This window comes from Onychostoma macrolepis, chromosome 09 (genome assembly GCF_012432095.1).
Source record: "Onychostoma macrolepis isolate SWU-2019 chromosome 09, ASM1243209v1, whole genome shotgun sequence".
Classification (NCBI taxonomy): Eukaryota; Metazoa; Chordata; class Actinopteri; order Cypriniformes; family Cyprinidae; genus Onychostoma; species Onychostoma macrolepis.
Genome location: NC_081163.1, coordinates 12,774,335 through 12,801,252, shown reverse-complemented (window position 1 = coordinate 12,801,252; position 26,918 = coordinate 12,774,335). Strand labels below are relative to the sequence as shown.

General features: G+C 37.1%; 2 protein-coding genes across 5 annotated transcripts; both read right to left on the bottom strand.

Moving 5' to 3' along the window:
• Window positions 1-1,222: 1,222 nt before the first annotated feature.
• ildr2 (immunoglobulin-like domain containing receptor 2) lies at window positions 1,223-21,480 on the bottom strand. Of its 4 annotated transcripts, XM_058787921.1 has the most exons (10): window positions 21,350-21,480; window positions 18,130-18,459; window positions 15,876-15,995; window positions 11,170-11,226; window positions 9,652-9,798; window positions 9,398-9,571; window positions 7,908-8,021; window positions 7,111-7,309; window positions 3,213-3,876; window positions 1,223-1,778 (listed from the first exon to the last, which is right to left on the bottom strand). In XM_058787921.1, exons 1-10 carry the CDS (start codon window positions 21,393-21,395, stop codon window positions 1,743-1,745), a joined length of 1,887 nt encoding a protein of 628 aa, XP_058643904.1. In that variant the 5' UTR covers window positions 21,396-21,480; the 3' UTR covers window positions 1,223-1,742. The 4 variants fall into 4 exon arrangements, with proteins under 4 accessions (XP_058643904.1, XP_058643907.1, XP_058643905.1 ...); XM_058787924.1 differs by lacking the exon at window positions 7,908-8,021 and having other exon boundaries at window positions 7,111-7,312; XM_058787922.1 differs by lacking the exon at window positions 11,170-11,226.
• Window positions 21,481-21,813: 333 nt separating this feature from the next.
• Window positions 21,814-25,770, bottom strand: gpa33b (glycoprotein A33 (transmembrane), paralog b). Its single transcript, XM_058787798.1, has 7 exons — window positions 25,501-25,770; window positions 24,706-24,872; window positions 24,361-24,574; window positions 24,093-24,257; window positions 23,889-24,005; window positions 23,080-23,203; window positions 21,814-22,961 (listed from the first exon to the last, which is right to left on the bottom strand). Exons 1-7 carry the CDS (start codon window positions 25,544-25,546, stop codon window positions 22,424-22,426), a joined length of 1,371 nt encoding a protein of 456 aa, XP_058643781.1. The 5' UTR covers window positions 25,547-25,770; the 3' UTR covers window positions 21,814-22,423.
• Between the last annotated feature and the right edge of the window lie 1,148 nt (window positions 25,771-26,918).

Sequence of the window (26,918 nt, the reverse complement as noted above, 5' to 3'; positions counted from 1 at the left end):
ATGCAGCGGCACCCAGCGGCAGGTGTCAGTCACTACCGAAGGTGCGACACGCACCGCGACAATGTCCGTGACACAAGACGTGTCAGGTTTTAGTGACACATGCCACTCTCTACTGGCACATGCCACTGAAAACCGGAAGTGCCACCGGAAGTGTCACTGAGCATAGTGGCATGTGCCAATGGCATCTGTGCGTCAGATGTCATGTCACATAATGTTAAAACTGCCTCTCCTTAATAATCTCTAAAGCTGTTTACACTGTGAAATTAATATCTTACTTACATTTGTACATCTTCACTTTGTTGTTTCTGATGAGAGAATTCAGTCAGCAAGCGCGCCAGGTGACGAAACAGTGTGTTTAGCGATGACTCATCTGAAGGCTTCTGATTGGTTCTTGCATTCATAAGCTCAACAGAATCGTATGTGATTGGTTATAATGCGCAGCCCTTTAAAAACGTGTGTGTTGGTAGTTACATTTATATTAGGCCTATGTGTGATGTATGATCCAAATGATCCAAGATCAAGTGAAATCGGCAACAATTAAATCCAGCTAACTGAGTTAGCGACGTGCGAAAATCAGGCCCCAGCAAATAAGCTTAGACTGGTTAAAGGAAAAGGTAAACTGTTGACTGTGGCCGTTGTGTTTTTTTGGTCACTGTTCTCAGAATGGAACTGTGTTTGATGTAACATTATAACCATGCTATTTTCCCCAAAAACTGCAAGTAAAAAAAGTAAATAAATTCCAGCTCTAAGTTCTGAATGAGCTGTGTTCTTTCAAACTATTGTAAACTGCCATCACACATAGGCCTAATATTCATATGGGAGTTGCTGTTTTTGTTTACAGTGTAAACATACTATTGGCGGAAAGGATGTTTTAATAATCGTTAATAATAAAATGTAACTATCAACTATGGCACAATGTGAAAGAAAGCGACATACAGAGATCTAAACATAAAGTTTGACCACTAAACACCTGTGAGGGCTCGTATCAGATTGTTTCCTGGTATTGTTATGTCATCCTGGAAAGAATCATCCTTTCCTTTTCTGTGTCCTGTCCAGTTTCCTGCATGGCCATGATTCTGTATTGCTAAAAAAAAAATGCCTTACTGTATTTGTTTTCATATGTTGAAGCAAGACCAAAGAAGCAAGTGTTCATGCCCTGATATTGATGATAAAGAACAGGGATATATTTTATCACGAATACAGTAAGGTTAAAAAATAAAATAAAATAAGCCCAGACAGCAAGTGTTCATATCAAAGTCATTATTTTGAAACCATGAAATACAAATAAATGGCACATTATCAAAAGCACAATAATTCATGCTTCCCTCGAGAGCCAACTAATTAACACTAACACAAATGTACAGTACAGTGCAAACAAAGGCAAAGGCAATATTGAAATATCAGAGACAGCGTCCCATTACAGTACTGAAGATATATCAAGGAATGTTTAAAGCACTTGAATATCATTTGAACAATTTAATGTCCTTTTTAAGATATTTTTAGTGCAATGGTAGTCTGAGGAAATAGTTTTTTTTTTTTTTAACATTATTATCAGTACAGAAAATAAAAACAAACACACACTACGTTCTTGCCCTTGACCAGCAAAAGTTCCCAAGATCTTCATGTCTGTGTGATCCTGCATAAAATGTGTCTTTCTGACAGATTGATGCTTAGTGTTTGGGGCATTTCTCTTCAGCTGGATGGTGATGTTATTAGTATGATGTCAGCTCAGTTTGACGACGTCACACAATTAGTGAGTCTCTGCTTAGATGAGTGGTCTGTTAAAAAAAACACCAAGAGCCACACATTAGACAGCCATTAGCATGATGCGTTTGCAGATGCGTTGTTAGTGTGCCAGTGTAATGCTGTACTGTGAGCCCATTAGAGTTAGTGATGGCTTTTATGATACAATCAGGCAAACAGAACAAAAACACATAAAACCTGCCTGAGAAATCAACCGTTTTGATCCTTCAAAGCGGACTTTCATTTACATACATTCTTGTAAAGAATATGATTTAAATTTCAGCATACAAAAAATAACATACTGTACAGTTAAAATAATTTCATATTCAGATTTCTTTGAATCCCTCTTTGGAAAGCAAATGACATATAAGAAGTATAAAATAAAATATAGGCTGACAATAGTTAAAAATATTTTACACACTGAGATGTAAAATCATAATTTTGAGAGAAAATGTCACAATTTTGAAAACGTTTTGAGTTTTATTTCAATATTTCATTATTATATACACTGCCGTTTAAAAATCTGGGGTCTGTAAAATGTTATGCTCACCAAGGTGGCATTTATTTGACCAAAAAGACTGTAAAAATAGTAATATTGTAAAATACTAATTTAAAATAATTGTTTTCAAAAATGTTATATATTTATTATATGCGATATTCAATATATTTTGTATATTTATTAATATTCAATTTATTCCAGTGATGGCTTTTCAGAAGCCATTACTTAAATAATTAAAGTCTTCAGTGTTAACACAGTTGTGCTGCTTAATATTTATGAAAAATTTTCAGGATTTTTTCTTTGATAATACGAGAGTTAAAAAAAACAGCATTTATTTGAAATAGAAATCTTTTGCAACATTATAAATGTTTACTGTCATTTTACATCAATTTAATGCATACTTGCTTAATAAATATATTAATTTATAAAAATAAAAAAAATTGTACTGACCCCAAACATTTGAACGGTAAGACTGAGAAGGAAAAAGGAAATTCAATCTAACATATAAAACGTATAAAAACAGGTAACTTCAAAATAAACATCATAATTTTACCAGTCAATCTAGTAGCTCCCTAAATTTTGAAGCTGTAACAAGAAGTTTTATTTTTAAAAATTATTGTTGCCCCATATGCCACATTTATCACAGGAAATGGGATTGAGAGATGTTGCAAATTGGATTTAACTTTATTAACCCAAAAGGCCACAGGTCTGAGAAGAGCATTATATCTGAAATTACTTAATCACTATATAAATATGAATGCATAAAATACATAGTTGGTGAGCTGCGATGTTTTTTTGACAAGATACAGCTTGTTTTCAAGAGTAGAACACTTATTTGTGCTCTTTAACATTTGAGACTTTACATTTCATATTAATGGAATCTTCTTGGTCTCTTCTTTTTAGGCTTGAAGGAAGTTTGGTCCACCCTTCAATGCACAGAAACCATGGCAGATGATTATAAGTAACTCACCAGTTTCCTGGATTTGTCCCTGTCCTCCCTGTGCTCCTGTAATGTATGGGCCAGTCCATGGGCCGGACGTGTGTATGAAAAAGGCCGCATGGCAGGATCAGCAGTCCTGTACCGTTCCCTCCCTATATGCTCTTCAGTTCTAAACCTCTCCGCCTCCCTCTCAGAGTACGGAGGTAAAGGATCGTCCTCCTCGGGGCGGTGGCTAGGTGACCTGCTGTTGTAACAGTCACTGCTCTTCTTGGAACTGCCTTTTGAGGGTGTGTCACTGTCATCATCAACCCTCCCACCTCGCTCTCCGTGGCCCCTAGCCTTGCGCTCCAGCAGAGTGTTCAGGTAGGTACCGTCATAAGACCTCTGGCGAGTGAGGTAACGCTCACTGTCAGCAGTGTTGTGCCTTTTTGGCGGGGAAGGTGGTGAGCCTCGACGGCGCCAATTGTCATCGTCATCATCACCTCGAGAATACCGTGGCCCATTTCGGTAAGACATGGGATGGTCCCGTGACCTTGGACCCATTTCAAAGTCTCGCTGAGGTCCACGAAAGTCACCTCTCCGACAACCGTGTGGGCCGTATGATATAGCAAACTCTTCCAGCTCATCTAGTGACCCTGTGCGCCCCCTAGCATCAAAGGCTTTGCGGGGCAGGTGCTCAGAACGACAGTTCCATCTGCACAAACAGTCATGATATTATTAGTGCTCGCATATATACTTTTATACAGATATATATACAATTTAAAGGGGTCATATGATGTTGCTAAAAAGAACATTATTTTGTGTATTTGGTGTAATGCAATGTGTTTATGTTGTTTAAGTTTTAAAAAACACATTATTTTCCACATACTGTACATTATTGTTGCTCCTCTATGCTCCGCATTTCTGAAACGCGTGAATTTTTACAAAGCTCATGGTTCTGAGAAGCGAGGTGTGCTCTGCTTGGCCAGCTATCCAGTGCGTTGTGATTGGCCGAATACCTCAAGCGTGTGACGGAAATGTTATGCCCCTTAAGGAATTGTGATGCCGTGTCCCGGCGCGACGAGACAAAAACAATAAAACCCATTATAAAGGAGGCATTTGTTGCAATAATTACTGGTTATAATGACTTATACTGTCTTTTTACGCGTCGCGTCGCGTTGCATTGCGCCCCATTGTAGAGGTCTGCATTCCCGCGGGACGCGGGACCCGTCCAGATTTCTTGCGATGCGGGATTAAATTCCTGAATAAAACGCGGTTGCGGTCGGTAACTCTGGTGCAGTTTGAACGGGAGCGGGCGGTCTAACAATATCCCGTTCCCGACGTCTTTTCAGAACAGCATATCTGCGCTTTATTCAAGCACCGGTACAGCCTGCCCTGCACTCGACTGTATGCACGCCCTGCACGCATGAAACAGTGCTTCGTTTTATTTGCGAGTGTCTGTGCGCAGCATGTGCATAACGATGCTCAGAGCAGGCTTGCCTACAAGTGGTGAATATACGGCCCGCAGACAGAACAGGCAGGTTGTCGATGAGTGACAGAGCAGAATAAAGTCCTTGAAGAACGCTCAACTCGGTTTTGTATTTATATTTTGCTTAGCCTATAATTTTAAATGACAGATGTCCTATTTGTTTATTTATTTTTCTTCCGCAACACTTTTCCTAGGCTACTGTGTTTACAGCAAGATGTTAAACGAATTTAGTATTTTGACAAGACGAATAAAATTATAATAGGCCATTTTTGTACAACCTACATTTTTTTTTCTCTGCGACACTTGTTCCTATTGTGTTGTAAAGGTTAAACGAATTGTATCCTGACAAGACGAATAAAAATAAGAATACAATTTTTGTACATTTTTATTTTCTCCTACTGTGTTGGCAGCAAAATGTTAAACGAATTTGGTGTTTAACATTTTGCTGTCAATAAAAGACTCTTGACAAGATGAATAAAATCACAAATACAATTTTGTGCAGACTACACTTTTATTTGTTAGCCTATCTGTCTTTCTTTCAGTAGAGGAAATTTAAATGTGTGATTCTGGAAACGAGATCTAAATTTAGCGGGAACTGTCGGGTCGGGAAGAAAATTATTCAAAGCGGACAGCGGGTGAACAAAGAGTAAATATATCGCGGGAGCGGGCGGGTGCGGGATATAACCTCGCGGGAGCAGGACTTAAAAAACAGTCCCGCAGACATCTACCCCATTGCATCGCGCCGCATAAACATTACCATGTCTGCATTTGTGATTGGAAAAACTACAAACAACAAGCGCTACTCTACACTGCTCAAAACTCACGTTTGAATAGTCAGTGGAAAATTCTTTAAATATGAAAACGTACTTACAGGCTGTGAGTCATAAGCGCCAGAATGTCCTTGCAAAGTTGGAATTGACCCACTTTATAGAAACAGCCTTTGTGCACAGCTGGCATTGTAGGCTACTCTCTCAGGTTCAGGAAATAGTCCTCTGTAAAATGCGCTGCACACACTCTAATATTTGGGTTGAACTCTTCTGGAACAGTGTTGTAAATACAACTTAAACACTGATTTCTAGTTGTGTCCTCTTTTGGAAGCCCAAACAAAGTACTTTCGCTTTCATAATGAAACAACAGCATCTCAAGGACATGGCACAGGCAGCAGCAACAATACTACAGCCAGAATAAAACACGCCCCTCTTTCTTTGCATATACATTTGGCGGTGTTATGCAAATCTTCCCACACAGTGATGTAGACATGTGGGGGCGTGTTTAAATGAGCCATTTTAGGAGGGCGTGGACGAGTCTTAACTTTTATAAAGAATATCTCTTTGGGTTTGAGACTTTAGTCTTTGCAACTTTAGGGATCTTATATATGCACAAACAGCTTGTAACACTCCAAAGAGAAAAGAAAACTTGAAATCGCATTATATGACCCCTTTAAAGTAACTGTTTTCTATTTTATAGAGAGCTCAATGTGCTGCAGTTTAAGAAAGCACATGCAAATAGAAAAAGCAAATACTCACAACACAACCAAACACAAAAACGCGCTGCAAGTAGCACAGACCTACAATGGGGGATCCTAACAACGCTTACAAAAGTTAAAAATGGTTTTATTATAGTAAAAGTGTAGTAACCATATTTTTTTGGCATATTGATTACCATTTGTGTAACCACAGTTGTAAAAATACCATGGTTAAACTATGGTTTATGTAGCTAATTTACCATGGTTTAACTATAGTAGCCATTTTTTATTTGTATTTATTTTTATATACAGTAGGCTAATAATAAATATATATATATATATATATATATATATATATATATAGGCTATTTATTTATTTATTTATTTTAATAGTAAAACCATGGTTATTTTTTGTAATGGAAGTTGTAATAGTAGACAGCTTACATAATGTTTCAGTTACAGTAATTGTGCATTTCATCAGCTTATTTAGGCTAATAATTAAAAAAATAAAAGCTAAGGAATCATATGATCAGGATGTTAAAATAAACAAAAATCTCACCTTTCAGTGCAGACATTTATAAGCATGTCCCAGGTTTGTCACTTGTCATTTCTGATGTAGACTGTGCATATTTGCAGCACGTTCGTATTTGTTTGTGTTGTTAGTATTTACAGTGCATTTCTGTTTTTGATTGTGTTGTGAGTATTTGCAGCACATGTGCTGTCAAACTGATGAAGATGTTTTCTTAATTTTAGGTGTTTTTTTCTACTTGCATGTGTTTTTTCATTTGCATCGCGTTGAGCTCTCTTGGCCACCGTAATTTTAATATATTTTAAAATGTTATTTATTCTTGAGATGTCAAAGCTAAATTTCAGCATCATTACTCTAGTCTTCAGTGTCACATGATCCTTCAGAAACATTTCTCTCTTGTGTCTCCAGTTTGAAAACCCCTGTCCTAAATTATGAGGTCATGCACACACACACACTTGAATTGTACCTGTTGTTATGCTCGTCCAGAGAGTGATTGCTCTGATAATGTGAGGGACGAAGCCCATGGCCGATCGATGCTGTTCGGATACGCGGCTCTTCCATGTGGTCAATGATGGGTGGTAGTGCCTTCCTTTGGACCTGGCGATAGGTCTGCCTGAAGTCTACGTCACCATCATGCAGAGAGCTCAGTTCTGATAGGCTGCCAGCTGCTGACACAATGACATCATTATAGACTGGATGTTTTGTTATTGCAATAACAAATCTGTTGTCATTGTCTGTAATATGCAGAGGAAAATATGTCTTTGTGAAAAATTCTGAACTTGGTTAGAATATTATGAATTGTCTGACATGCACAACCACAGATGTATTTTAAAGGGATAGTTTATCTAAAAAAAAAATCTGCCATCAATGTGACTTTCATTGTATGGACAAAAACAACTGAAGCATCCTTCAAGATATCATCTTTTGTGTTTCACAGAAGATAAAAAAATACAGGTTTGGAATGACATTAAGGTAAATGATGACCGTGTTTTAATTATTTGAGAATGAACTATCCCTTTAAGATGAATGTAAAAGACATGTCCACTGGGGAGTGCTTAGATTGGAAACAATCATTGACCTTTGATAGGACACTGCTGATAATGATGATGGTGATGATGATAATGAAGTGAATTAGACATGCCATCAGGTGTGTCAGCTGACCACTGGTAGCTTTTCACTAACTCAACTTCTCAAATTCAGCCTTTCTTTTTTTATACAGACAAATTCAGTGTACAGAAACATGCTGACTGCATACAGGCTTACATGGATGACTGCCCCCCTCGGTAGGGTGAAACTGTGCCAGGTCCCTCTCTACGTAGTACACAACCTTCATAGCGTCCTGACCCTGACTGGCCTGGAGTCGATAGCCACTGCGCACTGTGGACACACACACATGACCTGTGTGTTTCTACTGTGTCCATGTTACTATACCACACATACAGCGTATCATTTAAGGTTAAGCCACATGCATGTAACACTCACACAGTACTTAGTTAAGCCTTTACAGAAGCATGCACATGTACTGGATTTAGGCAATTTTTGCATTCTAGGACAAATTCACTAAATTTAGCCTGTTATAGCACAAAACCCTGTCTTATTCACATACCACCTGCAATCCAACTCAGTCAGTGTAACTATGGAGTGCTACTTAAAATAAAAAATACAGTTAATTTAAAAATACAAATATGAATAAATAAATTGGCCAATAAACAGCTATATTTAAAAATGTTTTCTATTTCATGGAGTTAAATGTAAAAATAATAAATAAATTGCTTTAAAAATGGACAAATAATTAGACATTTAAGGGCCAAATTTACTAACAGCTTGCACCAGCGCAAACTCTCTTTTGGCATTAAAAAACTGCTGTCAGGATGTACAAAAGACACAGAGTAAAAAATTAGCACAGGTATATTTTTGAGGCTGACCTTATTGCATATGCATTTGTACAAGTTTCCGTTTCAGGCAAAAATTTATGAGAGGTTTGCGCTAGTATTTACTGGTATTTGTGCCATTTTTTAATGCCCCAAAAATAGCATGTCTTAAACAAGATGATGCTCTTGGTAGATTGCGTTGGTCATTATGGAAACAATCTGGCTGTGTTCCTTAATTCGCGCATTGTCAGTAAATCACCTGCAGAACTTTCCACTTCAGTCGGCGCTTTTATGAGATTGTGCTCTCACGTTAAATTGCATTGTATAGTAAAATTTATTTCATGTTTAAAATGACAGGTTAATATAACAATAAATTAACATATTAATAAATATTAATTGGTCAATCAAGTTTAAAAATGCCATTCACATGTGGGAGGAACCAGTTGCCCCTTAAGTGTTTGCCACATTTTTACTTGTTGATACACACATTGAAACCATTCACCATCTTCACTGACAACACAACTGCTATACGTTCACAATGCCAGCAAGCTTTCTGCACTGTCACTATCTTTAAAACTTCTATTTCCTACAAAAATGTCTACTGTTATCAGCTCATGTTCACATACTCGAATACAACAAACACTCTCGTCTCATCTGACCGCAATTCCTTTAAACATTTTAAATACTCTGGATAGCCTGAGATTAAAGTTACAGTGCAGCTGAAGATGATGTTAGTTGAGTTTGCTTTGAGTTAGATGATGCAGACTTGCTTCTACAAATGCAGATTCACTAGACAGACCAGACAGGTGTGTTCAGAGAACAAGCTAAGACATTAAAATATTTAGCATTACATTTTTTATATGCTGTTGTATTGTCACTTACCTCCAGTTATATTGTTTTCTACTGAAGGAGCCACTACAGTCAACTTGGGTTCAATGATGGATGACGCGGCAGGAGGGACCACAGGAACCACAGGAACACCAGGAACGTAATAAGGTTGATACATGGCAATCTGAGGAGGCTGGCCGCTCTTTGCCATCTTCCCTGCTTCGTATACTTTGAAGGCAAATGGAAATTTTTTTCAGGTTGTGAATACAGGCAATATGTGTAGTATGTATGTGTGTTTGTGTACTCACAGTGTTTTGGACAACAACATGTATCAGGACAGCAGCAGCAGCGTACATAACAACAACAGGAGTGAGGGCAACACTGGCACCAGCAGATCCCAACCAACAACAGGAAGAGCACACTACCAAGGACGACAACTCCCACAAATACCCACTCTAAAGGAGACAAAAAAGACTCATCAGGAAACTTGGTTTCCGTGGCAAAAGCTGTCCTGAAATAATTTTTGCCCACAGGATATGAAGTCTCTGATCATGACCAACCACAAGGGAGAGCTTGAATGATGCACAACCTCTTATCTGGACTCTCTAAGGGCCTAATGATGAATTTCCTCTGGGTGTGGTGTTAAAATTCCAACAGTATACATTGCAGACCTCTTATTCAACCCAAGAATGTTCAAAATCATATGCCTCTGAGCACTTATGGCTGATTGGGGTAATGGGGTAACCAAATGACTACACCACAATAGCAGGACTGGGTTTAAAAAATCAGATTGCCTACATCTGCACACAACAGAGCTTAAACTTTGCAGTTAATTTAAACACAAACACACACACACACATACATCACTAGGATATTACCTAATACTGTATATACTTCTATATTTGTATATACACGTTCATTTAAAAAAGACCAGCTCATAAGTGTCATTTGTTTGTGAATTCTGCTGCATGTTTTTGATTCACTAACATGAACCACTTCATTAGAGTCATTTGTTGGTGAATCAGACTACACTGGTCACACTGCATGTTATTGCTTGCAGCCTGCAAAGACAACTCAATGTAAATGTGCTTTTTTTTGCTATTATTTTGTGGTACACTGTCTTCTTAGCGCATTCGATTTGAACTGTAAACACGGGTGAAATATGACTTCTTTTCCTGCACAATGTAGGAAACACTGGCACATCGCCAACAGGGTAGGAAGAAGCGACGCTGAGATCTGAAAAGCTGTATTTTTACCCAACCTAACATAATACACTTTTTAAATGTAACACAATAAATGTAAGAAGTGTTACTTTTTTATTTACCTTATTTTTTTGCCATCAGATATAGTTGAAAACCTCTTATTTCCTTATAATTTGGTGGCGTAAAGACCTACACAGTGAATGTGTGTGTGACAGCGTGTCTGCACTGCAAATTAGCTGCGTGATGCGATGCAGCAAAACTACCGCTCCCATTATAATCAGTGAAGCTGTCTTTAACACAAGTGGCTTAAAAAAAAAAATGCAAGCAATACTGCTAGCATTCTGAAAGAGAGAAAGCTTCAGCAGAGGGCAAGATGTAAATGTAACTATAAAAACTAACAATCATGTGATTAGTTACTTAAAGTTATGCAGTATATAGTATAATCTGCAGTAATGTTATGCAACATCAACCATTGATATGTCCTGTAATTTTAAATTATCTCTTTTTTTTTAATTTTCAGAGGGAACAGATCAGATTGGAGCATTTTGGAGTTTGCTGATTGCAGCAGAAGATGAAGCAAGTTAACTGAAAAGGACAGGGGAGAGAGAGGTATGGCAGGCGTACCTGGCATAATCTCCAAATCAAACTCAGGCAGGATGTCATCCAGCACACCTGTCCTACCTGGAGAAGGGAGAAGATCAGACATAAACAGCAGCAGTGGGCAGCAGGTGAAAGTTCAAAGTTTAGGGTCATGGGTAAATGCTTAAATGCTTGTGTGTTATTATGAAAAAAAGTTACTCTGTTAGTGGCTGTTGATTAATTAAGTGTAAGTTGAAAGGTGATTTGAAAATTTGATTTGTGGTTTTAAGCATGATTGTCGGTTCAGAGACTAAATCAAATGCAAAAGTATAAACAAAGTCTGTATATATACACAGTACCAGTCAAAAGCTCTGGACACACTTGGATGGTTAAATGCTTGAAATTAGTTTTGTAGGCATGAGTGGATAACAATTTTGGTCACTACATAATTCCCATTCTTTCAGTTTTGTTACTTCATGGCTGTGATGGCTTTACTATTATTCTACAGTGTAAAAATATTAAAAATAAAGAATGCATACATAGGTGTGTCCAAACATTTGATTGGTAGTGCATGTGCTTAGGTGTGTGTATGTGTGTGTGTGTGTGTGTGTGTGTGTGTGTTTGCAGTCCCTGACAGATACCAAGAAAAGGGTGAAAGGTCAAACTTGTCTCTGGATGAGAAACTAATTTTAGGCCAGTGCTGTTTTTCTGTGAAGTTTTGGTGCATAACATTACTTGTAAGGATGATGTATGACCATGCAACTTCTGTATGCAAATGATCGAAGTAACACATGAACATTTAAAGTCGAAAGTAATTGAAATAAGAAATAAATAACCAATAAAAAAAAAGTAAAATAAAAGCTTCCAAGTATATATACACAGTTTGATGTATGTACCATTTATATATTTTTAAATTATAGAATTATTATACTGGATAAAACATATTTATAAATACAAAAGATGCAAACAGCAGTGATTTGGAAGCAATGAAAACTGATTTATAAAAATTGGTTAAGATAAAAAGAGCTCTTGTCTAAACATCATTTCTTTATATAGCTCAGCAACTGACAGTAATGATATGTTGACATGTTGTTGGTTCCCAGGGCTTATGCTAATGTAGATGTGTGCATTTGTTCAGTATTTATATCCGGCCCGAGCACAGATCAGGTTCACTAATGTGCACAAACGGGGGGAGTGAGAAAGAGCTGAGGTAGAGGGGGCTTCAGCGGGAGAGACAGAGGAGGAATATGGGAGACTAATTAATCACACAGCCTCATTAACCATCCTGAAAGGGGGGCGAGGGTACATCATCACCATGGAGACAGTACTGGCATTGTTTGGAATTAAAAGGTGTCCCAGAGCACTGTCCAATTACCTTTCAACAAACATCTTCCCTGAGAAAGAAATGAAGGGGTGGCTTTAAATGTACAGTCTATTTTACACTGAGTGTACTTTGTCAATGACTGGCATAGTGCCAAAGATCAAGAGCATTCTCACCACCTAAACTGGCCTCAGTGTTTGGCCTAAAAGATCCAAAATTTTGAGTGTATACAATTCCTAACGCAACAAGTGTGCATGAGACAGAATCTGTTCAATTCAGGATGAAGTCATCCTATATGTTTTTCTAAACTGAACAATTCGTTCATGCATGTGTAATTTTTTCTTTCTTTTAATTTTGACATTTAGAAATTAACTGAATAAAAGTTCTGTCACTACTTTCATTTCGTTGTGACTCTGTAAACACATTCACATTTTACAGGTCTTCACAAAATGCCACAAGTCTTTAAACTAAATGAGAGGGTGCCATAAACATAACTGCCCACTGTCAGAACAGATTTATCCCTGAGCAACAGGAAGTGCTGAGCTGGCAGACAGGAAGAGGAATAATATCCAACTCCTCTACTCCTCTGTTATAGTCATTAAACCAACCGTAACCTGAGAGTAAAGGGTGTAAGTGAGTAAAGTAAAGACATGAAGAGAGAGACAGGCCGAGATATAGGGAAGGCAAGCTGTGTAGTATAGACTGCAAGTCATTATCAGACTTTTTAAAGGGATAGTTCACCCAAAAATGAAAATTCTGCCATTAATTACTCACCTTCATGTTATTCCAAACCCGTAAGACCTTTGTTCATCTTCAAAACACAAATTATATAAGACATTTTTGATGAAATCCAAGAACTTTCTGACCCTGTATAGACAGCAGTGCTACTGCTTGTAAACAAGGCAGAGCGCATGCATGTTCTATGTCAGAACGCCGGCTCCTGCATCAGCAGCACCACACGCAACTGTTGAATTAAGTCGTTATTTTTGTTTCCTCTGCGCATCAAACATATTTTCATAGCTTCATAAAATTAAGCTTTATCCACTGATGTCACATGGACTATTTTAACAATGTCCTTACTACCTTTTTGGGCCTTGAACATGGTAGTTGCATTGTTGTCTATGCTCTCAGATTTCATCAAAAATGTCTTCATTTGTGTTTCAAAGATGAATGAAGGTATTACATGTTTGAAACGACGTGAGGGTGAGTAATGACAGAATTTTCATTTAAAATTTTTTTACCTCTATGAATTTCTTTTCTTCTGTAGAACACTAAACAGGATCTTTAAAGAACTGTTTTTTCGTCCATAAAATAAAAGTTAATGGGGTACAAAACAACACTGAAGCCAAATGTTTCTTCTGTGAATGACAGAATTTTTTGGGTGAACTATCACTTTTTAAGAGCCAATCATTAAGCTTTTTTTTTTTTTTTGATATAATTCACTGCAACTGTTTGTGTTTCTTTAACACTATTATGCCAACTGAGAGAAAATGAATTAAACGTAAAGTTTTCAGCTGAAGGGGATAACCAAAAAGTCACATGAAACTTAAAGTGCCCCTATTATGGATTTTTGAAAATTACCTTTCATGCAATGTGTAACACAGCTCTAAGTGAATGAAAAATCCTGCCAAATTTTAAATCTGAAAGTGTACCGTGTCTCAAAAGAAAGAGTCGACTCTGAATCATTTAAATGAGTCGTTTTTAAAACGAATCCCAAGCCGTTTCATGTTGACATCATCAACATGAAACATTAGCACATTTCCCGCCCACTTGTTGCGCGCTCAGACTTGGGAAAACTTGATTTTCGCGTTGGTCTGAATGAAAATGCAAATTCATTCTTTGCCACTAGGTGCCCCTAAAAGCAGTAAAAAAATAGCGGTTTCCCCGGTAACGCTGTACACAAAGTAGCACTGCCTGCACAAAGCTGCTTTATCGGGCATTACAGGCATGATGAAATGAAAATGAAATCGACCAATTGGACCAATCACCTCAGATTAGCGTCATGCAAAGGAGGGGTTTGGAAAAATGAATCGTTGAACAAATCGTTTGGGAGTCGTCGAGCAAATAAGGTAAAAAAAAAAAATGCATATTATAATACAAAGAAAGTGTTTTTTGACCTTACATGCATGTCAACCTGTTGTTGGGGACTCCCAAAACCAAAATATGAACCTTTCATAACCCATAATAGGGGCACTTTAAAGCAACTGTATGTTCGTAAATATATCTGTAGTAATTACAGCTCTACACATGCATTTGTTGCTGCTCTGTGCAGAATAATAAGCAACTTTTTTCCACAGTAATGTGTTGTCTTACCTAAGAAAAATGTGGTCAATTCCTTGGTAAGACAAGTTTGCTAAAAAGTGGGTTATTATTCTAAAGAGTTGAGATTTTTGGTTGATGTTTTGATTTTACAGTAAAATTGTATTAATTAATTTTACTGAATTCTGAATATAGTATTGTAAGAAATTGCTGTTAAATACTGTTCATTTTTACAGTGCAATCCCTAATCCTAAGTAATAATAGTGTTGCTTTCCTTGGCATCCACCACTAACAATCAAGAGCTAAACTGTAAGTAAAACATGACTACACAGCAAGTTTGGGAGTGTCTGGTACAAAGTCAAACTTTTAACCACCAAATACTCCAGATTATACTCTCCACTTCATAAACCAATTAAATCTTAATTACTCAGAGGGCAGCAGTGACTTCTTAGCGTCTACATAACACTGATCATTGATCCTCCTGTTTAAGCTCTAACCCTCTCATGGTTTTTTCTCTTCACCGCACAGGACTGCTCTGGAGGCCCTGGCATCCCCTGGCCAATGAAACCCCCTTCGTTCCCATGGAAACGGCTTAAGAAGTGGCTTATATTGCTCACATCGATAACAGTCAGTTATATACTCTTTGTCTGGCATGAGGCATCTGACTTTGCTTTGTCGAGCTGACAGAAATAACTTATGTTGTTAGGGTCAGTCCCACAGCACCAAACAAATTGTTTCTCTCCACAGTCTTCCTGCCCAGGATGTGCAAAATATGTGAGGTTTTCCTGATCTGCCAGGGCACAAATGAACAATAGCGTGTCTTATTAAGGATCTGAGCCCTGTCGAGAGGCATGCGCCGTTTGGTTGTCGTCATGGCAGCGCTTGTAAGTGCGCTCAGGAATTCAGACAGGAATTGGCATTAACAATCATTTAGACACAATAACCAAGCATGCACACACAAAAGTAAACATTTTTAGAGAACACGGTCTATTTATTTATAGAAAACTCTGAAAAAAAAAATCACAAATATTGAGAGTCCCTAAAGCACAGCATTCACTGACACCTTTTCAAGCAATTCAGACTTTTCTAAAACCATGTTATATAGACAACAACGGGCTTTTCTGTAGTGTTGATTCAGTTTTTGAGAAGCATTTGAACTCATGAGACTCACCCTGCACCAGTAGCTCCACCTGGCCTTCATTTTTCCCTTCCAGGTCATCAGAAATGATCACCTTACAGAAATACACACCGCTGTCACCCCACTGCAGCTGTCCAATGCGCAGATCTGCTTCTGAAAAATCCAGAAAATATTTGCTTATAACCCAAGCTGTTTAACTGACCCTTCGCATGGAGTTTGATTGACAGGAGATCTGACCAATCATAATGCCGAATCTGCCATTTTTGCCTGACAAACAAATCAGATAGGAAAACAGATTAACATCGGTGGACTTAAACTTGAAAAAATGTGTGTATTGACATCTTTCCGTGGTTGAAACAAGATACCTTCCGATGTTCATTCATGTTTATTTCATGAAATAACTAGTAAAGAGAAAGAGATGGTCAGTTTGCATGCTGCTTGAACTGAGACGCTACAACAATCTGTCACGACACATTAAAGAGCCACAAAACGGTTTTATTGTTTGAATTTCTTTAAAAATGAAAATGTTTCATACCAAAATTAACCTGCTCTGTCTTGTCTGTCGGTGTGTTGTCAGTGTCCTCTTTGCTCCGCAATGTATTTTTCACTGCGTGATAACATGATATGTGGAGTGAGAGCGGCATGGCTTGTTGGACATAGCAACAGTAACGAAGGGGGGCAGGTCTTTTGTAGTTGAGTAAATGTTTCATTTTAATATTTTTATTTTTTTGGTTTACACAGTAACATAAAAACGTATTAGGCTGTCAGAGGCACAATTTACCTTTAGCACCTAACATTTTTAATCAGTAGGAACAACATATCATTCATACCTATTATTTTTCTGAAATATTTTGTCAGAACAATCCTAGTCTTTGTTGGAGAGGTGACTGGAGGAGGAAAATCTTTGATGCCTAAGTCAGAAGAGAGGGTGTTTGTGTTTGATAAGGAAAGCCATGGGGGTGTTTTGTGAGACCTTTATGAGGTCCAGCCCCCTGACCATTGTGCGACCTAGAAAAAAACAGCCCTATTTAAGGAACAGGAAAACACAGCACAATCGGCTGGGTTTCCTAAGGGGGAGATGGATTACGCACAAAACTGAGAGTAGAGCAGGCTCAAAATTAAAAAAAAAAATAACAAGATGATTTTATTACACAGTGGCCTCAAGAAGTATTTGCACCATTAAGCCAGAGTTAAATGTCATTTTATGAATGTCATTGCATTAAATAGAAATATTAAACAAGTAGCATCTGCAAACAAATTATGCCAGACTTTTTTTTTTTTAAACTGATGTCATTTTGCAATCACTTTTAACCAACTGAATCTCAGTGTTTGTGGCTGTATGAATTAATTTCCCTCAAGTTCACACAGGTGCGCTAGCAAAGTAACCATATATATTTGAAATATATTACATTTTGTGATCAAATAAATGCAGCCTTGGTACACACAATTACCCAAACCAAAGTTCTGAATGGTACTGTAAATCTGACACCCCAAATGTGTCAAAATATCTACAGTATGTTGCTTGAGCTGTTTTTTTTTTTTTTTTCCAAGAAATTCCACTTTGCAAATTTTTTTCTATTCAAGTAAATGTATATATTTTTAATTGTAGATTAGATCCATATTTGATCTATATTTTGGACAGTGCTGCTTTATCTAATTTATCTAATCTTGATGTTATTAAATTAATTATTAGTCTGGAAACTTGTTGACCTTTTTACAGTTTTGTGTTTGAGACTAACCTGTTGTATTGACTAGTTAATAAATGACCATGGAAGTCCCCTTTGTGAGCCATTAAGTGAAATTTCACTTTCCAGCTGACCAATGTTGTCATTTTGTGCAAATTATTTATCCGTAAACACTGAAAGGTTTATAAGGTTATGATCAAATTCAGTATTCTGCCTTGTATTTGATTTAACTTCACCTCCAATCAAGCTAAATCTCTTAAAACACACACACACACAAGTTTGTTTTTGTGAAAAGTGAGGACATCCCATTGGCGTAATGGTTTTTATACTGTACAAACTGTATGTGTTATTGCCCTACACTAAACCCTACACCTAACCCTACCCCTTACAGGAAACTTTCTGCTATTTTTAGATTTTCAATACACTCCATTCTGTGTGATTTATAAGCGTTTTGAAAAGTGGGGACATGGGGTAATGTCCTGAAAAGTCACCTTCTCCTTGTAATACCTATGTCATACCCTTGTCATTATACAAATTTATGTCCTCATTTGTCACAAAAAAGCACACATGCACACACTTATAAGACAACAGAAATGCATTACTGTTAATGATGGAGATGTCTCTTCCTTTGTAATGCTCTGCTAAGGTCATGGAAGATCCTTGTGCTGAGGCCACTATGCGGACAGTGCGGCTGTTGTCAGAGCAGTCCAGATGAGACGAGGCTCCCAGATCAGATACATGGACTCCCAGGGACTCAGGAAATGTGAAGGAATCCCGAGTACGGTCTGTACAGTAGGACTTGTACCACCACTGCACCACAGCGGTTTGAGAAGAGTGGGTGGTGTAATGACACGGAAGAACGATGGAGGAGAACAGCATAGCAAACTTCTTTTCATCTTTCACAATCACCTGTACACCATTACAACTTTGCACTGTGCCAAAAAGAGAGAAAGAGAGAGAAAAAACAGTAAACATTACTGAATGAGAGCAACACAATTACACTCAAGGCTGGAATACACTACACAAGTCGACTAGTTGATGAAAGTCAGAGCTAGTCTGCAGATTTCACAGAAAAGAGTATGATATGCACAGACTTTAATTCATTAGCTATCCAGTGGGAAGATATCACATATTGTTTTCATTTTTCATGCATCTCCTTGTAACAAGGTATGTGTTTCAATGATTTTGCTGTGTTTGGAACAGTTTGAAAAGTCTGTGATCCTCAGTCATTTAGTGTATGATGGCTAGTTTATCTCTGTAACAATTATTAAGGTCGGCAAGTGTATGATCGCTAGCGTTTTTTTTAAATCTGTTAAAGTCATGTAGTGTTCTCCAGCCCTTATGTAGAGCACCAGACAGGAAGCTGAGATATGCAGAATTTGCAAAAGTTATATTTGTATTGCAAATTCATGATTGCTTCTATAGAACCATTAGGACAGTTAGAATTAAGACAAAATATTATTCTACAAAAGTTTGAGACATTTAAATACAGCGTATAGAACCCTGTTTTGTGTGATGTTATTTTCCAGCAAATAAATATAAAAAGTAAAGACAAAAACTGCGCCAGAACGATGCAAATGTTAGTTTTTAGTTACTGATAACCTTGTATTTGTTTTGTGATAACTTGGGTAACAGAACTGAAGGTTGAGCTTAGAATTTGTGTAAAACTTCATTCATTAAAATACTTTACTTGGCTTATTCTTATGTTGTATATTAGAATTGGTCATTAGAATTAGTTATAAAAAAGTTTTTAATTGAATGTCATTTCAGCAATTTGTCAAAATTCTGACAGTTTTTTATTTAAATTGTTGGATATAGTAAGAATTGAGACTCACCATATTAAGTAAACACACCCATGAGCAAAAGGAGTAATGCAAATTCCAAGATACAGTGAGCTTTCAGCAGCAACTGTAATGACTGCTGACCTGTTCATGATTAGTATTATGGTGTTTGAGTCTAATGGTATGTTTCATAGAGTCAGAGACAGGCATGTGATCATTACCAAAAGCCCTTTCTCAGTCTAGGCCTAACCAACCAGTGGATCAAAAAAAAAAATTCTCTTTTCGAGAATGCTTAGTCACACCATTCCATAGGGAATTCACTTTATCAGCTAGAGATTACAAGGTGAGATGACCTGAAAACAAATGCCTAAAACATCTGGATCCAGTCAGTCAGCATTTGAATGTGTGTGTGTGTGTTTCTAAGCATGAAAGAGGGTGTTTGTCCAGCCGTGTGTGGGAGATTATGAAATAGAACGCTGGACAAAATCAGAGAAGCGCCCAAGAGGATAATCTGCTGGTGTGAAAAACAAAGAGAGTGAGAAAGAAAGAAAGAAGTGTGAGTAAAGAAAGTTAAATTCCATGCTATGCAGGGGGCGCAGAGAGGTGGGGGCTGTCATTTTTTGGAGAGACGTCACCGGCTCTGACTGTTTGATTGGGGTGGGGTAGTGAAACTAAAATATTCTGAGAAAACTCTTACAAAAGATCAAGTTCAGTACAAGTCGGGAGGAGGTCTCTCCCACAAACACAGAGATACTGTAATTCTTGTCAAAGGGTGGAGCACACTGCATAAAAATATACAACAACCAGTCACCACAGATGTCTGGATGAGATCTTCACTCATTCATTGTTGCCCTAGAGGAAATGGAGCAACTTCCTGAGCATTTTCCAACTGTACTTTAGAATGATCGTGTTGCTGAAGGGAATGTAGGTGAAAATTCTGGAATACGTTCATTAATGCTCCGTTCAGGGTAGATGGGGTCCTCCTTTTGTCCTCTCTGTTGCCTGTTTGACTCATTGTTTGCCATTATGGTGAACCCCCACCCACTAAGACTCAGTGCAGGAGGGGGGATGTTGAGGTCCCACCAATAAGACACACTCATTGACTCAGTCATCCATGAACACCCAATTAGGTTAAAGAGATTTAAACCAAGCCGTTACTAGCAGACAACTTTACTTGATTACATGTGTTAATGAATTGCTGATACTAACCAAACTATTACAGGGAGGCATATTACATACTATCACATATACTACTGAAAATAGTATTCAGCTCTTTACCAGCTCAAAACAACTTTACCCTAAAAAAATGTACGCACGTTCTGTCTTCTGAGAGGGTTTTTATGGAGTGTAGTTTTAGTTCACAAAGTTGTGCCAGCACTGACATACTCATAAAAGTCTTCATATATTGTATTGTCTCTGCTGCATCCACCCTTCAAGAACTGATACAATGCAGCTGCACTCCCTGACACACATTCCAGCAGCACTTCCCACAATTCTCTCCCACAATAACAACTTTGGGATGATAAATAGTTTCAAATGTTTGTCTATGCTGTATAATTAAAGAAGGCTAGTTAAAGCTTTAGTTGTGAAATCCCTTTTATACATTACACATATGCAGACATTTTACAATAATCAATAACAAAGATTAATATATTATGCTGAACAGAGATACAAACTGATGTAAATGAGATTAATATATTTTATTTATTTTAGTTTAAGTAGTTTATTTTAGTTGAACTTAACTTGAAGCTTGTCAAAAGTTAAAGTGTAACGGACACATTTAACACATTTATAAAAAGTGTAAAAAGAAGGTTTTGTTTTATTTTTTTTTTATTAAATAAATTAAATTTGTAAATTGTAAATGCATTGTCAGGTGTAAATGGAAATGGATTATAGTAAAAACCGTCACAAGGACCCGTGATCAATCTAAAAATAAAGCCGGGCTCAAGGTTTTCTAAGCTCTCAACCTGTTGCTTTAGTTGTGTGTCCCAGTTTTCTGCTATTTCTATATCGCGGTCAAATTGAAAACAGATCAACTCACGTGAAAATAGCATGAATAAAATCCAGAATCCGTGTAACAAAACCATGATCCAGTTTAGCGCGGTTTAGTTTACAGGTATGTGATCCATCTTCTCTCGGACTGTTATTCGCTTAAGTTCATCTCTGTCTGCTGCGCTGGTCAGAATGAGCGGACTGTACCACTTTATTAAAGGGGGAAGCAACTGTGCAAATTAAAATCTAAAAACGAACGTATTAAAAGACGCTAAACGGTTGTTGCTGAGTTGAAAATAAAAACTGAGTGCATTTTTGTACTCAATGAAACGGATGTCAAAGAAATATGAGAAACTACTTTATATAACAGTCACTGAAACAGTCTCCCATTTTTTTTTTAAGTGGATGCGTCTGTCAGACAAATACAACAATATATTGCACTAAACGTAAAGAAAACAAAAGATAATTTAAGGTGACTTCAAGTGTGAATTGAAAGCATTATTATGTGTTTATTATGTATTATGTCTTTGCTGTTGGTCTAAAGACGCATTTTATTGAGAAAAAAATAAATGAAACAGTTAATTGAGTAGGCTAGGTCGAATCACCTTTTAATTAGACAATGAAAAGCAGGTATGTGTAACATCAATTAATTCCAGCCATGTGATGTACAAAAATGTCCTTAAGAGGGCAGTTTACATTAGTGTGTATTTACATGTGAACCGCTGCCTGTAAAAATAAATGAATAGCCTACATCCATCTATGATTCAGAAGAACAGTCAGAATAAAAATGTCAATTACTTTCGCTAACAGTCATAACAAAACTTTTTTGCTGTATATAAAATTCTATTAAAATCCTGTAAAATCAAATAAAAAAGAAAATCAAAAAGGATGATTCATCGGTATACAGCAGGTATACATCACAATTTGATTTAATTATCAAAACAGGGAAAAATATAATAAAACAACAGAACAATATAGTAGCTACAACAATATGTTTAAACAACTGCAGAACAAAAATAAACACTGCATACCATCCTGACATAGTGGTTGCCCTTTCATCAAAAAAATTTGGTGGTGGTCATAATAATTCAATGGTTCGATCATCAGACTAATCTTGCTGATTTTATCTGTAGCTATCTCTTTGGTCATTATAGCGATCTCTGAGGTCATCACGACTACCTTTGCGTTCGTCATAGCGATCTCTGAGGTCATCACGACTACCTCTGCGTTCGTCATAGCGATCTCTGAGGTCATCACGACTACCTCTGCGGTCGTCATAGCGATCTCTGAGGTCATCACGACTACCTCTACCTCTGCGGTCGTCATAGCGATCTTTGAGGTCATCACGACTACCTCTGCGGTCGTCGTAGCGATCTCTGAGGTCATCACGACTACCTCTGCGGTCGTCGTAGCGATCTCTGAGGTCATCACGACTACCTCTACGGTCGTCATAGCGATCTTTGAGGTCATCACGACTACCTCTGCGGTCGTCATAGCGATCTTTGAGGTCATCACGACTACCTCTGCGGTCATCACAGTGATTTTTGAGGTCATCAATGCAAGCTTTGTCAGTTCCCTCTTCAGTGATCGCCATGATGTCTGTATTCCCGTCCTCAGTATTTCCTAGTGGTGGTTTGTCATGGTATTCCACCACTGGATTCCTGAGGCAATAAACAAACATACAGATGGGTAAAAAACACATCCTATCAACCAGGACCTACCACCCAAAAACCAACAATCACTTCATCTATTAGTTTGAGAGCATAAATGGAGACCTACTCCATTTCATAGTCTTTTGCTTTTTGTTTCCGTTTGCGGCAGCAGCAGATGATGACTATTATGAGCACTGTAACTCCAGCAACACAACCAGCCACAATTCCTATTGTAGCAAGATTCATAGAGGCTGTAAAAACAGAAAGACATGGAAATGAAAATCAGTCAAGGGTCTTCAGAGGTCAATATTTCACACATTAAACATTTTACTATTGTTAAGATACTTGCACATATCAAAATGCCAATAAACCCAAATGGCAAGTGAAGTGACATGTGGCCAAGTATAGTGACCCATACTCAGAATTTGTGCTCTGCATTTAACCCATCCAAATGCACACACACAGCAGTGAACACACACCCGGAGCAGTGGGCAGCCATTTATGCTGTGGCGCCCGGGGAGCAGTTGGGGGCTTCGATGCCTTGTTCAAGGGTATTGAGGGTAAAGAGAGCGCTGGTTCACTCCCCCCACCGACAATTCCTGCCGGACCTGAGACTCGAACTTGCAAACTTTGGGTTACAAGTCCAACTTTCTAACTATTAGGCCACGACTGCCCCAAAAGTAAGCATGAAGGTCCACCCCTGAACCTCACCAAAACATATAATAGCTACAAATTTTTGTGAGAGTGTTTTGGAGTAACATAAATTGATAAGAGTGTACATAGTAAATCAGGTCAATTGTCATATTGACATTAAGCTATAATATCAAGATCTTTAATATCAATACATGATAATATAACTGGTAATCTGAATAAAATAAATTATCACCTTAAATCATCTTAAAAAGAAACAAAGCAGGCAAATGAGCCAATACTCACACGGTATTACAGTCAATGTCATGTTACATTTGGCTGATCCAACCTTATTGCTTGACAGGCAAATATAGTAACCTGATGTTTCCATGGACACATTGACCAGAGACAGAACTCCATCCTCTGTTGCACAAAATATTGTTTAAACTATAGCACAGATTGACAACATATGTAATTACTATAGTCCATTGAAGGAGAGACAGAACTTACTTTCGGTGGTTTTGAGTGGAAATGCTTGAGGGACATTTTTGACATTATATCTTTCCCATTTGTATGTTGGTGTAGGTGAGCCCTCCTCAGAGACACAGGTTAGGCTAATATTGTGTCCGTATTCTGCTGTGCCCACTACTTTACAAATGGGTTGTGATGGTGCAACTGTAAAAAAAAATTTAGATATTCATTCAACATTTGAGAAGGAGTTGTCTCACCATGTAAAGATATATGGACTTCTCTTTTGAGACAAATCTTGAGATCTTACCCTGAACCAAAAGAAAAGTAGTGTCAGCTGTTTTGCCTTCAATGTCTCCAGGAATCTGAACAAAACATCGAATTCTTCTGCTTTCTTTAAGAGTGACTTCTTTTAGTGTCAATTTCGTTGTTTTTGCAGTAAGGTCAGTTTCTATCAAGGCTTTGCCTTGATAGTCTGGTCCAATGTCAACTTTACCATAGGAGTAATAACTACCGAAAATGACCTATGAGGCCAAAACAAAGAACCATTTAATGGCTTTATTGTGAAAGTATATTCATTATTACACAGTTATTGTTTTTACACTAATCATGGTTAATGGTGTTTTGGTAGACAGTTGAACTTTTTCTGGCTTACCTTCTCCCCAGATGTCTCATCAGCATCACCAGTCCATGTTATAACGATAAGTTCATTGTTTTGATTTTTAGGTTTAAAATTGCATGTAAGGGTGACATCATCACCCCTGGCAACCTCCATGTTAGCTTGACTCATCGTCACTTCCAGTCCAAAACTAGCGGACATCACTATGAGACAAAGAGAGAGAGCTTTGTGAATATCATTTTCAAAATGCAAAATTTAAAATGCTGAATGATTTTTTAAATGCAGAATTTAAAAATATTTCACAAAGGTTTTAAAAAAAACAGGACACAGAATTTAAAATAAAATGATTTTAAGATGAAAGGGAAAGATAAAATAAAAGGGAATGATCTGACAATATTAAGTAAAATTCTTTTCTACATTTGAAAATGTTCTCACAGTATAACAAATCACAACTTTAGTTTAGCAGTAAACTCGGTGTGGTTATATTATTACACATGCTGATAAATATTATTTTATTTAATCATATAATTTATTCAATTATTTTACATATTTTACATACACAAGTCTGCTGATACTGTGTATTGTGTCTAATGAATAAATAAAATAAGTAGCTGGAAAAATCCGCCATTTTGTAGCTCTTGTGAAAACATCAAGAACATTAATACATTAATATAAAAATATATCCTTTAACAAATATTACATATTGAGCAACTGAAAAATAAATAAATAAAACAAAAAATACTGACACTAAATAATTTATCTAACATAATGTCATTGATTTGATCTTGACAGCTGTACTCATTGTGAACGTCAGGAAACCGACCACCTCACCTGATATTAAACACAGGCTGCAGAAAATCAGCTTCCAGTTGGTCATTTTGTCGTTTTCCAATCACACTGCAATAGATGGTGGTTCTCAGGTAGATTTTCATATAGATTTATTATATATCCTTATTCCTTGGCTTTCTGTGTGCTCACCGAAACTGTTTTGCTTCTGCACCTGTGTCTACCACACCTTTATTGCACTTTGGACTCTTATCCTCTTCCTTAAATTTTACAAGTTAGATTGTAACAAAATGGCAGATGTGATATTGCTACAGATTAGGAGTCATTGCTGGAAAATTTACTGACACGCAAGGGGAGGGGGGTGTTTACATAGCTAACAGTAAGGGACATATTAAATGTTACAACTTTGAACCTCCCTACATTTCATTCAGGATGACTTGTGTAAAATATCACTCGATAAAGCATAAGGTTTACATGCTTTGCTTTGCTATGTGATTGTTTAAGATTTTTTTTATCGTTAACGTCTTTGAACAACCAATCTAAATGTAGTTGATCTAACTGGATGTGTATTCCAGCTGTGGTGCATTGCCACACAAAACCAGCAGATGGTAGTGCAGGAGACATAATTGAAATTACAGGCACTTTGTGAACAGGTCATTTTTCCATTTGGTAAAGAACTATTCATCTTTACCAGACACCATGCTCACAAAAACATCAGTTTCTATTTACTGCTCAACTGTGCTAGTTAACAGACTTGCTCGCGCTCTTTCCACATAGGCTGTTTCATTTAAGCCCTTTTATTGTTTTCGGATTATTTTTTATTTGTTTGTAAAATTGCTTTTATAAAAAAACTGTTTTTTAAAATAGTGTTTCATCTGCTTTTTTTTTTTTTTTTTTTTTACAGTCGTGACCTGTAAGTACAGAAGCAGTCATGGCATTTGGGTCTTTCAGTATGTTATACAGCTTTATTTATTATTACTTTATTGCATTATTTTATATTAACTTGTAGCAAGATGTACTGTTATGCTACAAATATTTGAATAATATATATATATATATATATATATATATATTTTTTTTTAAGTGATTAAAATTAATTTGGAAAAGGGACACTTTAAACATATTGCCTCGGTAGGCAAATAGCTGCCTAGAAACAAGCTAAATGTATTTGTATCTGTGGTAATATAGACCACCCATTCCTTTCTTTCCTTGTTGTTAATGTTTAATTTAAGTAAATTTTCATCATTCCATGTAACAAAGATGTTATAGCTACATTTCTTTCTTTCTTTTTAATTTAGGCTACTACATTGTCTATTAAACAAAGCTTCTCTTCATTTCTCCCGTTCTTTTGCTTTTTTATTTTATTTTATTTATTTATTTTTTTTGCACATGACCAATAACGCATGCAAGGTCTACATGTGTGTACAAGTGTAATTCTGGTTAACGATCAATGTCAGCGTGTC